Source organism: Thermobia domestica, chromosome 10 (assembly GCF_964235325.1).
Source record: "Thermobia domestica chromosome 10, izTheDome1.hap1.1, whole genome shotgun sequence".
NCBI lineage: Eukaryota > Metazoa > Arthropoda > Insecta > Zygentoma > Lepismatidae > Thermobia > Thermobia domestica.
The window spans coordinates 6,148,005-6,162,484 of record NC_137463.1 but is presented as its reverse complement, the minus strand read 5'-3'; the positions used below and the strand labels follow the sequence as shown (position 1 = coordinate 6,162,484).

Here is a 14,480-nt window from a genome sequence, read left to right as displayed (position 1 = left end):
TGATGGTGATCTTTCGTGATCAGTTGTTTAAAAGTTATGATCAACTTTCTTTCTTTCTTTTTAAGCAACTCTTCTGAGTGAAAATTGGCGGAGGTTTGATAAAACTAGCTATACTAGTTGATTGTATTTGGTTTGTTGAATTCAATGAGCTAACAATAACTCTGATTGATCGTTAAAAAGTCACGGAGATTTTTCTATTTTTTTTATTTTTATTTATTTATTTATTTTACGTAAACTGTTTCCTGCTAATTGTCAGTAGATCCCTAAGTAACTGGCCTATCTGCTGACAAGCAAACAAATAAATATCATTTCTTACCTGCTTCGGTCTAGAATACGCCGATATTTCTATGAGAAAATATATACATAGAAAAAGGGAAATGCGAGTAATGTCAGCCTTTTTTTTTTTTTTTTTTCGAGAATGGAATGGCCAGTGAAGAACACTAATACAGACAGTTAGCCAATCAAAATATCCGAAACAATTCTCAGATACCCCCAAAATGACTTGAGTGGCATTTCTCAAATTAATTTCATTTACGCTGCTATTATGTGTAAGTTACTGCCACCTATTAGCGTTGGTTTGAACTAAGTGCTAATAGCACATATACCAATGCTGCCAGTTCATTCCCAGTGGAAGTAATGGTAGAAATTATGTAAAATTTTATTTTGGATAAAAATAATAATAACTACCATAGCATTTTTGGAATGTACTATTACATGTAATTGTATAACTAATATAAATTGCCATGGCTTAATATATATATATATGAGCTTGGTCAATGATACAATTGCTATAAAAAAGAAAAAAGATATAAGCAAGCACAAAGTATTTGGAAAGTTTTGAGGTTGTTGCAACCTTGGTTATTTATAAATAAGTGGATAAAATGGCGCAGACGTAAGAAGTGGAAATAGATGTGAAGAGCTATTTTTATTGAATCATAACAGACAAACGTCATATTTTATTTAGGTATTACAAGTTTTATATTGGTAATGTAGTCATTTACTTCACTGTAAAGGACTTCAGAAAGCATGACATCCTGTGTGTTCTTGAAATTCGCCATTTATTTATTCGTGCAATATGCAATAATCGTGGTATGTCTAGTGAAAGCAACCTTTTAAATTCCGAAATTAAGTTATTGAGATGTTAAGAACATCACAATTTATTGTTGTAAGTGTGGCACTAGTAATGCATTTTTTCAAGAGGGTTATTATAATCGGAACAAAATGTTTTACAGACAGACCGTGAAATTAACTTAATTTCATTAACTTTTGTTGTATGGCATTAAATTATTAGGATGTGCAAACATCAGGCATTTAGTTTCGACTTACATTTATCAACGTGGTCAGTAATTTATGGAGAACGAACATATAAAAGCCTAAGATAAAAATGTGTTTTCATCAGCAACTGCTTGTTGTCAATGCCTTATACTACATTAGTGGGTATGGTATAGCCAGTTGTTTTAAGAAAACCTGCTTACAGGTGAACAGATTTTTTAAAAATAATCTATTATTTGAATGCGTATTATTTTTTCGTTCTCCCTCAAATCACTTGGTAGTGATTACGTTCCGTTATTCGTAATGGCATATATTCCGAAGTTGGGCGTCCGCTTTCGCCACGGTTTTTCGCTGTTATCTCCTTTCCACACTTCCAGCAATTTGTTATTAGGTTCATTAATCCGTCCTCTTTACAAACTTTTAAAAGATTTTGCTCGTTATCAACGTATTGCTTCACAAATGTTAAAACTGTTACTTCATTGCCCTTGTACATTCGCCATGTTGATAACATAAATGCTCGTTTCTTTCCCACAATGCAACTGTTCGGCTACCTTCCGCCAAGTAGTTCCCTCCGCTCGCCGTATAGTCCCATGTTTATAACCGCTTATATATAACAAATAAACAGATATTTTGAGACTCATATACTATCAAGCACAAAAACGATCAAATTATCCATATCTTTCCTGTAAATTTTAAAAATTTTGCTGGAAACGGACGCCCAACTTTGGAAGTTAACCCTTTGTAATTGTGATGAATATCAACACAGTGTGAACGTACTGCATAAAAATTACAGTGCATAAAACAAGAACCAACTTGTGCTAGGCGGCAACTCAAAAGCACCGATGCTATCTAACCGAGACGGCAGGAGCGCAGCGGGGGCCCAGAGTTGTCCGTGATGAGCAGGCGCGTCAGTGGTAGTGGGTATACGCAGAAACGATACCCTAAGCTCACACGGAACCTGATATTACTCTTTATTTTATTTGGTGGTGACGTATCACAACACCAGTCAATGCTTCACCGCATTGCTATTTTCCGACTATCACTGCCGATCAACTGAGTTGGAATTTCTTTAACTCTTTCCAAGGTCCCACACAAAATTTACAGTACACTCATCCCTCGTTTTAAATGGACCAAAATGGGGAAGTGGCCGTCTGATGTTGCCGTAAGTTCCTACACGATTGACTGTAATTCTGTAGTGGCTAATATCCATATATACACTACACAAGGAACATGACTAATACAGCACTGTACTTTTAAACAAACACGCTTTGTTAATAATATAAGACAGTACATTCAAGATGGTTAAAACCAGAACTTCCAAACTCAATCGACTGCTCCAGATTTTACCCGTTGCTACCGATATCCGTTAAACGGAGCTACAGAAAACCAAGATATGAGTATGTAAAACTTCCGTACCAGAACTAACTTTGCATAAGAAAAAGCAATGTATTTCCTAATTGCCGCATTGTGTGTAGCATAGTTGTTAATTTGCTACTTCTCATGCGACATTTTTTTTTATTATTTAAATGAATAATTTTAGATGTAAAAAATAATTATTATTTTTGTCTGGTTTGCAGATCAGGGGATAGAATGGAGTTAGTGGAAGACACCAAACCTCAGCAGTAAGTTCGTTTTTTTTTTTTTTTTTTTGTCTTAAGTCTTTTCTGTGTAAATAAAACAGTTGGATTTTCATAACAAGAAATTAACTGTTTTTGTATTGTGAAACATTACAAAGTTATTTAAAACACACAAGTATTTTGGTGTGTGGAGTTTATGATTTAATTCTGAAAATGGGAAAAATTAACGTTTTTTTTTTTAGTGTTGAAAGAGCATTCGTGCCCCTCTATGAACTACTTCTGCTTCAAAGATACGAGGGTCGTCGAATAAGTTATGTTCCTAAACAGGAAGGGAGGAGCGGATTATAGTGACGCTTGACACGCACGCCCGAGCTACTATGGGGAACCCCGCTTCCCAATTTGAGGTCTGCCGGAACAACACACTAGCCGTGAGCAGTGTTTGTGTTAAGCCGCGTAGCGACCGCGAACAATGGATTTGTAGAAGTAGGAGCACCGCTTTGAGGAGGATCATAACAAATTCCTGGTTCAACTGGCGACAGGGACGAAACCTGGATTTACCGTTGCGATCTTGAGAGCAAGCAGGAGTCCACGCAGTGGAAACACCACGTTTTGCACACGGCCTTGCACGCCATGACAAAGACTATTTTTCTTCTGGGATTTCTTTCTTTGCCCACAAAGTAGCGACAGTGCATAGACCTCCATAGGGACTACATCGAAAAACAATGATGACCAGGTGAGCCTATCTGCAGTCCTTCCTGTCTAGGTAGATAAATTATTGAACGCTCCTCGTAAGAAAGGGGTGGAAATAACTGGAGTTAAGAAGAGTATATTATCCGTACTTATTTAAAGAAATACTGAAATTCTCTAATAATGTATCATACCACACTTTTTTTTTTTTCGCACTCCGGAACTATGTAGTGAAATGGACAAAAATAAAATAAAATAAAATAATGGAGTTGTATACCTTTTTGAAGATATCTAAGCCAAACAATATATTCTCAACAACAACATTTTCAAGCTACATTCCTTTTTCTTATTTTTAAGGGAAAGAAAGTTCCTAGACGCATATAGTGTCTAGGAACAGAGACGATTGCATCTGTAAATTTCAGTTGTTGATTTCTTCTGTTTCATGAAAGGAAAAGTGGTTCACTTTAGCTATCTACGATATTTATTTTACTTATTAATTTAATATATTAATATACTAATTGAGACAGTATCCTTGTTACTCAGTGAAGCAACTGACATTAAAATAGATTCCCTGTAGTCTAAAAATTGGAAATAATAAAGGGAACACTAAAATGAATTCACCTTTTCTTCTTTATGTTTTTTAATATTTACAGAGTTGTACTAGAAATGTAACCCATATCAATGTATGTTTACACTCAATAGTTTTTGCCAGCTCTAATTAGACTATAAGATGGATAGCTAGCTTAACCTAAATGGTAGTGTGTCCAGTTTGTGTATGGAATTATGACAATGTCGAACACGCTAGAATATCAGCAATGGTCTTATCATTTACACCAGTTGTTCGTAAAACTATTTAGTAAAGTAGACCCCTTGCTGTTGGAAAACTTTCTAACATTTTACAATATTCGGTTGAAATGGCAGATATGTAGCAACTGCACACGATACAAAACCACGCTCAGGAATTCTAATTATCATTCTATTATAGATTTCTGTAATTCCTAAATTTCCTTTAAGCTTCCAAGCTTAGGACTCTCTCTTGTAGTCTTGGTCACGGAGGTTAAAAACAGGAAGAAAAAGAATAGAAACATAAGAATAAAAATAGAACGGACTTATCAAGCGATGAACTGCGTTGTACGGAAACATGTTGTCAAGTATGTATTTGTTGTCAAGTATGCAAACAACGGATGAAGATGATGCAAACTAAAATGTGATGCAGCCAATTTGTGCGCCTTGTTTCTTGTTGGGAGGTTGCCAACTCATGTTATTATTTTTATTGTGATGCCAGTGCTGTGAAAATTTTGTGATTACCGCCTCCCATTCGTCGCTTGACTATCCTTTGTCTAAATTTAATTTCTGCTTTCGACTACTGAACCACCGAGCGCAAGAAGAAAAAATTATCTATTTTGTAAAAAAAAAAAAATAAATAAATAAATAAATAAATAAATAAAATAAATAAATAAATAAAAAATAAAAAATGGTCGTAGTTAAACATAATTGGTCAGTGAATGTATTTTATATATAATGCTTTATGTGATATATTATTATTTTTTCTTTCTGAATTATGTAGTTGGATTCACTTGATAGACCATATTTATGCCAAGTGGCCCAAGATCATCGTGCCATTTCTCAAGTCATCACGGGAAGAACTACATCATTCTCGATGCATCAGCGTCGAAGACGAAAAGCAGAAGAGAAGGAAGAATTCCTCAGGGAAAAGGTACGAGATCTGAAATTTTTATTATTCTTTCACATTTTATTGTTATAACCTCTAAGCTATTGTAGAGAACCATGCTGGGATTCGAACATATTACTTACCGAAACATGAAATCGTACAAAAAATCAATCCTACCTAAGCATCCAAATTGTAATCCGAACGGAAACGTTTCAGCGACTAGTTTTTGCCATCTTCAGTCCGTATTTCATAAAAAACTTTACGTTACTTAAAGAACTACATTTTTCTTCAAAGAACGTAGTTTTTTTTTTTTTTTTTTTTTTTTTAATAAAGGATACGCACTGAAGATGTTGAAAACTAGACGCAGAAACATTTTCGTTCTGATTACAATTTGGATGCTTACCGTTAGTAGGGGGAATATTCTGTTTTTGTTATGATTATTTGATCAGCACCCTCGTACTCCTTTAAGTAATACAAAGGGTACTAAGAAAGTTTTGCAATAGAATTTTATTTATTTAATTTTTTGAAAATAATTCCTCTCTATTCTCTGAAATCAATCGTTAAACCAGATCTGCCAAGTTTTACTAAGGAGTGAGGCATACTCGTTGTCTCAAGCCTTCAGAAGATTCTCATCACTGAAAAACAACACCCCTTTCAGCTTCGTTTTCGCATACGGGGAACAGTGCAGTCACAGGGAGCAAGGTCTGGACTGTAAGGAGGATGCTCAAGAAGTTTCAGCCCTGTAATGGTCAAATAATTCGGTTCAGGCTTTCGTGCAGTTAGTTGGAGCATTGTCATGATAGAGGAACCAGTTGTCCATTGTTGAATTTGGTCGTAGTTTCTTCATAGATTCGATGACTTTGGCAGACACTGTTCAGTGTACAATTTTGCTATGATTGTCTTTTGTGTGTCCAAAAACGACACGCTCCACTATTCCACTCGATTTGAAAAATACAGCTATCATTTTCTTCTTTATTGATCGGAATTTTCTAAAAGCTACAGGTGTATACTTATCATCAGAAACCTCAACTTTGTTCTGAGTCTTGGTCGACAGATCATAGTACAACCAAGTCTCGTCACCTCTCACGATGTTGTTCACATATCGAGATGGTCCCTTATTAAACATTTGCAGCATCTCCCGCCACCATGTCACTCGTCGTATCATCTGCTCTTCAGTCAGACTTCGCGGCACCCAGAGACAACAAAGTTTCTTCACGTGCAAATGATAATGCAAAATCGAATGATTTGCTGCCTTGTATCCTCAATCTGCTGGTAGGTCACTGGCCTGTCTTTGTAAGCATTTTCCTAACAGCAGTAATGTTTTCCTCCGTAACTGATATTCGTGGCCTTCGTGTCCTATCAGCGCCCTCCAGAATGAAATTTTCCCTTTGGAATTCTTTGTACCACCTGAATATAGTCGTAAGATATGGACAGACATCATCCAGTGCAAGAGTCATTTCTTCTAAGCATTGGTCTACGTTTAAACTACGCACGAAGTTATACCACAAAACTGCTGTATCTCATTTCGTGACAAAGATGCCATAGTAAGCACTTTAGATTATCACTGCTAATGAATAAGTCTGCCTATCGACTTGGCGCAGCGGTTACTTTGCTAGTATGAACATGTTTCAGCATGCACCAAGAAGCAGACTCCTGCGACACATGGTAGTGTTGTATTGCAAAACTTTCCTAATACTACTCTTTATATTTTCGAAAAAATGTATTGTAGAAAATATTTTTATTTTGTTTTACTCTCTTATTATTGAAATATATGCTCGGCAATACTGAATGAAAGGCAAATGGTGTAGCAGATGCAGCAGTGAGTACTAGTATGACGAAATGCGACTAGGTTGTAGGACTCTTTCTTCATTTCTAGTGATTTGATATGCCAAGCGTATTCGTACAAAATGGACATATTTATTGTTAGTGAGTATTTTTCCGTTGTTATACTTCTTTACATTGTGAGTTCGGATGGTCGATGTGATAGCAGCATGTCTGTATGAATATATAAAACTTGGGAAGACCTACATCAAATGAACGAAACCACATCAAATGTTAAGGTAAGCCAGACACACATTTACCGTATGAATGTTTTAAACATTTCAAATATAATCAAACCTCAGTTGATGATGATTGTTTATCACAGTTATCAACCATCATGCCACCATAAAGTGTCGCTGCTGTACGGGCTAGATTCCGGAAGATCGTAGCGGGACCATATATGCCACACGTAACATTAAAGGACTGTCGTTAGGACTTACTATCGGGATTTTTTTTTCGGATGATCTCAACATGAAACAACTTGTAGCAAAGTTCGAAATGGAATGAAGTGAATTTTTTTCAGTTCTACGTCTCATGGTTATGCCGTGTAGGAATCAGAGGCAGTTGTAATTACACCAGCGAGAATGATTTCCAAGGAATATACACACATAACAAATGCGCTTTCAGCGGTGTATACTCCCAGGCATTCTACTTCAAAGGTAATATGGTTAATAACGTCCAGATACAGAGAAGTTATATCTGGTGATACATTGCGGAAACTTTTGTGTAACACATTGTACACTTTTTACTAAAATAAACAAGTCTTGTAATTTACTTGTAGGCTGTTACATTATGGTTTATGTACTATAATAAATTTATAAGATTTTACTTAGTTATATTGTACGTTTGCAATGTGTGTAGTTATGTTCTCATTGTCATGTAATTCATTTATTTTCTGTTTCTGCTTCGAGATTTTTTTTGGAACCAACTCTTAAAAATGTATTTATTTATTTTAGTTTTAACAAAATCATCTCAAGGTGGGAATAGAGTAGTAAAGTATATTCATTTTGATGCTTTTCTTAACAATACCACACACATCACAATAAAGAGTATGTAGTGTATTATCATTTGCTTAAGATACTCTACATGAATATATCTTTGGTATTGAATTTGCTTCGAATAGCGAATGGGATTATCAAGACAATGAAACTCAAAGATAGAATAAAATGAGAAAGGAGAATATTAGCTCCCTCGTGGCTAAACGTTAGCGTACGTGCCGACGGCGGGAGCTCATGTAGTTCGGATCCCACGTTGAGCTGTAGGTACATATCTCATAGCCTTGCTGCTGAAAGGGACATTAAACTCCAAATCAAATCAAACCATAGTTCAGCTGAAGTACATACTCAGTTTTCATTCGTTTCTCTTATATGAATTTAGAGGGCGAGCAGTAGTATTAAATTCATGTGTTATTTCATTTAGAAGGGACAATTAAAGATATTAATAATATCGGACCACTTCTTGTTAAGAAATCTCATTTCCCGCCTTCATTTTTCTTACATAATTCGTAAACTTCTTTCAGACTTGGAGTTTTTTTTTTCTTTCTTTCTTCAATAACGTTTACTGTGCTTTCATCATAGCCCTCCCTGCAGGTCTAGGGGATAGCGCTATTTTTGGTGCTCGGGGTCCGAGCTTCGATTGCCGATGAAAGAGCATTCAATTTATTACGGTACTTTGCGTTACACCTTAAACTGTAGTTCCACGTCTGATATAGTCTTAGTGCTCAAAAAGGACCATAAATTTGGATGAACAAATACAACAAACTGTCCACATCATGTATTATTATTTTTAGTCTATTGAAAGGTACTACACCCGACGTATTCATTTATTTAGAACTGCTGGATAAAAAGTAGTGGCAACATTCTTATAATTCATACCTGGCTTTATGCACAACACACCTGTTACATTCCGTCAATGTAATTACTTCCCGTCTATGTCATTTTCTGGCAGATGTGTGAAAGGCGTTTTACACCGTCAGCGCATCAGTCTTTGTCGATGTTACGCAGGGACCACTATATGGCATAAATGTTGGCTTCTCTTCTGTCGCAGTACTTCCCGCAAAGTGTCCTTTCATTTTGGCGAGCCAAAGATGGTCCAGTTGCTTTCATTCTGGAAATTTCGATCTTCAAGATCCTTCTCGCTGTGGGCGATAAATCACAGCAAAAGTAGGTGATATTCTGGACAAAGTGAATCAAGACGGTCATGTAAGCAGTCATGACCTAAATATCCATAATCAGACGCTGGTAAACCATTTGGGGAAGGCTGGCTAGAAGAAGAAGCTGGACGGGAAATCTGACTCAAGAACATTTATTCGATCAAATTTCTAGCTGTGACTCTCTACTGAAACGCAACGAACTCGAGCTATTTCTGAAGCAGTTGATCGCAATAACCTACAACAACAATATGCGAAAAAGATGTAGACGAAGAGATAAGAAGCTCCACAGTCTGTGGCAAAGTCCACACTGACGCGTAGGAAGGTTATGCTGTTTGTTTGATGAGATTGGAGGGTCATCATACATTGCAACCTGCTGCCACCGGGTACCGACTCATACCTGTACTATCGACCATTTGCGCGGGTGTATGTAGCAAGTGAAAAGAATTAGCTTAAACTGGTCGATAGAAAGGGTGATAACAAAGGCTCTCATACATATTTAACGATCAGTCTGAAATTGAAATAACGTGGCTGCCAGGTTTTACGTGTTTCGATGTTTGCAGAACTCCTTGAGTGGTTTTAAGTTAGTTTCAAAAGAGGCTTGCAAGGCTCATAGCGAGTCACTTTTTTTTTTTTTTTTAACTAAAAGTTACTTTTTTTTTTTTTTTCAAGTTGGTCACTAAAAATTACTCTTTTTCAAATTTGTCACTAAAAGTTACTTTTTGGGGAGGTAAAGTGACTTTTTCGTGTGATTTGCGTTTTGCATTGCCAGTTTTCTAAGAAAAATACAAAAATAAATAGAAAAAGGCAGAAACTTGTTATTCATTACTCTTCTGAAAGCTTCAGTACTTGCTCCCACATGTGAAACAGTCAGCTTTATTCTCACTCAGCTTTTATTCTTTCTAAAGCACAGTGGATGGTTGGTGAATGCTTAAGCTCTCAAGGTGGGGTTGAGAACCCTTCTGTGTCTATTCTTTCTTGTATCATAATAGTCTTTTAATTTTCTCTCGTAATAGTTAACGCTCCACTCAACGTTGTGTATGTGTGTGTTTGTGTGGTTCATCATGCTCGTCTTGTGCTATGCTTCTAGTATTCAATGCTAAGTTAAATATAATGTCTGTTATGAAGAGATTCGGAAATAGCCCAGAACTGGTTCCACTTACTCAGAAGCTTCTTACATCTGCTAAGTCTGCTTACCGTAATTCCAAAGCATACTTTAAAAACCTAAGAAAGGAGGAAGCTCAAAAAGAAGTAAAGAAGATAAATGAAACAAAACAACAAACAAAGAGGGAGGTGATGCAGAAATTGACAAATGAAAAAAGGGACGTGTTGAGATTTTGGTCACTTTTTCGTATGCTTTTGGTCACTTTTTGGTCGCTCTTTCGTGTGTTTTTGGTCACTTTTCAACTATTTACAAGAGACCAGACCACTAGGAGCCCTGGGCTTGTGAAAAACATTTTTTTTTCTTTCTTTTTTTGGGACCAAAAATCGCTGAAGTTCTATAGCGACGGGGTTATGTTGTTGCCGGAAAAATTACAGAATGTCGTTGAACAAAGTGGTGGCTATAAGGTTACGTAATGTTATTTTCAAACCACAATAAATGTATTCTCAGGTTTGACCTTAAAAGGTCTCAATACTTTTTAGACTTGCTAAAAGACATTTGATTTCATGTTATTGATATAAAAGAAATTGTGATGTTTAAAATACAGGAATGAATAAAAATATGTAAACATCGGAAAACTTGCACATTACCTTTATTAATAGCGAGTAGGACTACCTTTGGCACGCAGAACGGCCTACAGTCGACGGGAAATGGAGAAATAGAGATCGCACATGATTGTCAAAGGGATGTTGCACCATTCTTCCGCTAAAGCAACTGCAGATTGTTGCAGAGACGACGGTGGTGGGTGATGGGCTCGCACCTTGGTCTCCAAAACTGACCACAAGGGCTCAATGGTATTGAGGTCTGGCGATTGTGGAGGCCATAACAGATGTGATACTTCATCTTCGTGCTCATCAAACCAGTCCTGGACGATGTTAACTGTATGAACAGGGGCGCTGTCACCTTGAAGCACGGTATTACCATGTAGGAACAAAGTTCGCACCATGGGATGCAATTGGTCACTCAAAATAATTACGTAATTCTTGACAGTGACATGTCCATGCAGGGAGATGATGGGTCCGGCAGCATACCAGGATATGACTGCTCCCTAAATCATCACTGAACTACCGCTATGCTTCACTCTTGATAACAGACAGTCTGTATCGTAAGCTTCTGCTGGCGTTCTCCACGTGTAAACTTGGCCAATAGTTAGAAATAATGTAAAGAAAGACTTATCCGACCAGATGATAGTCTTCCATGCTCCAGTGTCCAGTTTTTATGGGCGTTCCACTACTGTCTCCCTATAGCAGCATGGTCAGCAGTCACGAGTGGTGTGGGAATTGCAAATCTGCCAGAAATACCCTGCTTGTGGAGTTCTCTTCTGACTGTTTTGACGCTAACAGGGTTTGTAAGCACTGTATTCAGCTCAGCTGTGACTTCCAGCGCGTGATCATCTGCTTGGTCGCAATCCTTCCCAATATGCATCTGTCTTTGTCACACAATACACACACTTGCGTCCAAGCAGTCATGATCTTCAAGACTGTGCCTCTTGACACCAAATATTTCCGCCACTTTCGTCACGGAAGCTCCTACCATACGCGCACCCACAATTTGCCCTTTTGAAACTCTGTCAGCTCAGAGATGATGCAAAATAACCTTCACAGACTGGTCGCTAAACTGTAACTGGCCTATCTGTTCGGTTGGCCAGGTTGTATACCTCACAGGATGTGTCAGTACCACAGCGACACCTACCATTCAGATGCAAATCGTGTTTGAAATGGCTACCTCTTATATACCAGGTGTTTACATATTTTTGTCCACCTCCTGTTTTAATAAATAGACAAAGAATAATATTTAGAATGATATTTGCATTCCATTGAAAACAAGTTTAAAATAAAGTATAGAAAAGATAACTTCATAAAAAGATAAGGCATAATTATATATAAATAAAACACAGGGTGGTTGCTCTATAATAATTTATGTTTTACTTTTACAGAAAGAAGAGAAATGATGACCAATCCAAAGACAATTCCTCTTGTGGAAATAAAGAAGATAACGACATTTCAAAAGAAGAAGAAGAAACAATCCTTGGTAAGGAGTGCGATTCCGTTCTGAATGGTGAGGAAAATAATATTTTAAAGCCACTTGAGGCGACTCAAAGATTGCCTAGTTTAAGTATTCTTAATGGAAGAAGAAGCATTATCCAAACAAGAGCTCAAAAGAGATTAATCGGAGGTGGTACAGCAGGCAACCATAAGCCTTCCGGGTACTGTCGGAACTGTTCTGGATGCAGTGAAGTTTTAGCGACACGGCACAAAAAGACAAAGAAGTGATCCTCTTTACTAACATAACTGTTTCACATGTTCTCCTGATTCCCCGTCTTGTTTGTAGAAAAACATGTTAAAATTCCTTTATGAATCCTACCTATACTTTGTAACAAATTCGAAAATATTATACGAGTTTATGATTGTGTAGCTGTTTAATAGTTGCAAAATATTATCGACTATTGTGATTGATACATCCAAAATATTACGTACAAATTCATCAGCCACTAAAAAACTGTTATTATGACACAGAGAGTAGACCAGTGGTTCTCAACCGCTGTGTTGTGAAGCACTGGTATATCGCGCAATCTCATAAGTTGTGTCACCAAATTTTAGAACTTAATAGACCAATCAGTTAGAATCAATTTTGAGATAGGTTATACCAGTTAATACTTCCAGCGGCAACAAAGATGCCCAGTATTACCTAGAATCATTTATTTTACCGAAACTTTTAATCTTATACTATTACAAGTGGCGTACATGAAGAGGGGCTGGGGGTTTTAATACCTGTAAAGGAAGTATTATAAGATTATGTTAAAGATATATGATACAAAAATCATGTATGTCCTGAAAGGATATGAGATTAAGTGCTTGAACCCCCCCTTGATAAAACTTTGCGTACGCCACTGACTATTATAATTTTATTTTAAAAATCACACAAGTGTGTCGCGATATCGTAGGCATACGGTTAATAGTGTCATCAGTTATAAAAAGGTTGAGAACCATTGGATTAGACAACAAATTTCTCAACAATACACAATACTTAGGAAACACTTGATGATCGTAATTCATAATATTTTGCAATTGCTAGGAAACTTTGGATTAAGATTGTGCCTGTAACATTTTTCTATATTTCTGAAAACTTCGGAAATTGGGAGTAGAATTGGCAGTGAAATATGTTAATCCCCCCCCCCCCCCCAAATAGCAGAAAATTAGAAAGCATTATCTTAAGTTCTCGTTTAGGCCGATCTACTACGTACAAAGTACTATGAGACAAGTGATTCAATGTTTTTGTGATCCACGTATGGACACGAGATTACAAGAATTCTCTTGAGGTTCTTTTTATTTCTAAGGCTCTATTAATGAAGGAGAAATTTAAGGAAACAATCATATTTATATTATATATTAATAGCGAAAATATTACTTTTTGAAACTTTATTTTATGTGCTTATATATATATATATATATATATATATATATATGAAATTCATACGAGGAAGAAGCTTAATAGTAAATTATGCATTTTATTTCACGTTTTTATTTCTTGATTTGATTGTTATTGTTATAATAGTACAAAAAATAGACTTGAATAGTACAAAACATTAACTGTAGAGATATATATTTATCTGCACCTGTAAAAAAGTTAATGTTCTGTTAGGAGTCCAAGTGCTACGATGTAATCAAGTACTTACACGTTCGTGGCATTGAATCTCGTTTTTAAAAATGATTTGTATATATATTTGCTTTAGAAAGTAGATATCGTTTATCGTGGTCTGTGAATAGGAACCCACGTAAAAGAGTTTTAAGAATTTTTTGGTTAAATATTTAAAAGTAGATATTATTTTTAGAAAGTTATTTATTGGATAGACCTATTACATGGCAAGAATTTGCAGAAAGTTGTATTGTAATCGTTACCTTTTTATGGTGAGGTATTCTTTTGTGGTGGTAAAGTACTGCGAAGTGAAATCCCAGATGGTAACCAGAGACTGCAGTCAGTCTGACATACCGCTTCTGCAATGGGGTACCTAGATATAGAAACGCTACACAATAATGCAAATAGTAACGTGGAAAAATCACTGAATAAGTTCAAACAATACTTTTATATAATCCTTGGGCAAAGGGACAGTTGTTCTTCTCTTGAGGAGTAAGTTTAATG

At 36.3% G+C, this 14,480-nt stretch overlaps 1 protein-coding gene across 2 annotated transcripts; it reads left to right on the top strand.

Annotated features, from left to right (window-relative positions):
• The first annotated feature begins 823 nt into the window (after positions 1–823).
• On the top strand, positions 824–14,181 carry LOC145662261 (uncharacterized). 2 transcript variants are annotated; one of them, XM_081727642.1, is made up of 4 exons: positions 824–964; positions 2,850–2,894; positions 5,104–5,253; positions 12,277–14,181. In XM_081727642.1, the coding sequence occupies exons 2-4, from the start codon at positions 2,863–2,865 to the stop codon at positions 12,611–12,613; spliced, it is 519 nt and encodes a 172-aa protein (XP_081583768.1). In that variant the 5' UTR covers positions 824–964; positions 2,850–2,862; the 3' UTR covers positions 12,614–14,181. The 2 variants fall into 2 exon arrangements, with proteins under 2 accessions (XP_081583768.1, XP_081583769.1); XM_081727643.1 differs by having other exon boundaries at positions 856–1,089.
• The last annotated feature ends 299 nt before the right edge of the window (positions 14,182–14,480 follow it).

Excerpts from the sequence above, each read along its gene's own strand:
- LOC145662261 (XM_081727642.1), top strand. The coding sequence starts at position 2,863 with ATGGAGTTAGTGGAAGACACCAAACCTCAGCA. Across the intron at positions 2,895-5,103 it reads GAAGACACCAAACCTCAGCA|TTGGATTCACTTGATAGACC; the intron begins GTAAGTTCGTTT and ends TGAATTATGTAG. Across the intron at positions 5,254-12,276 it reads AAGAATTCCTCAGGGAAAAG|AAAGAAGAGAAATGATGACC; the intron begins GTACGAGATCTG and ends TTACTTTTACAG.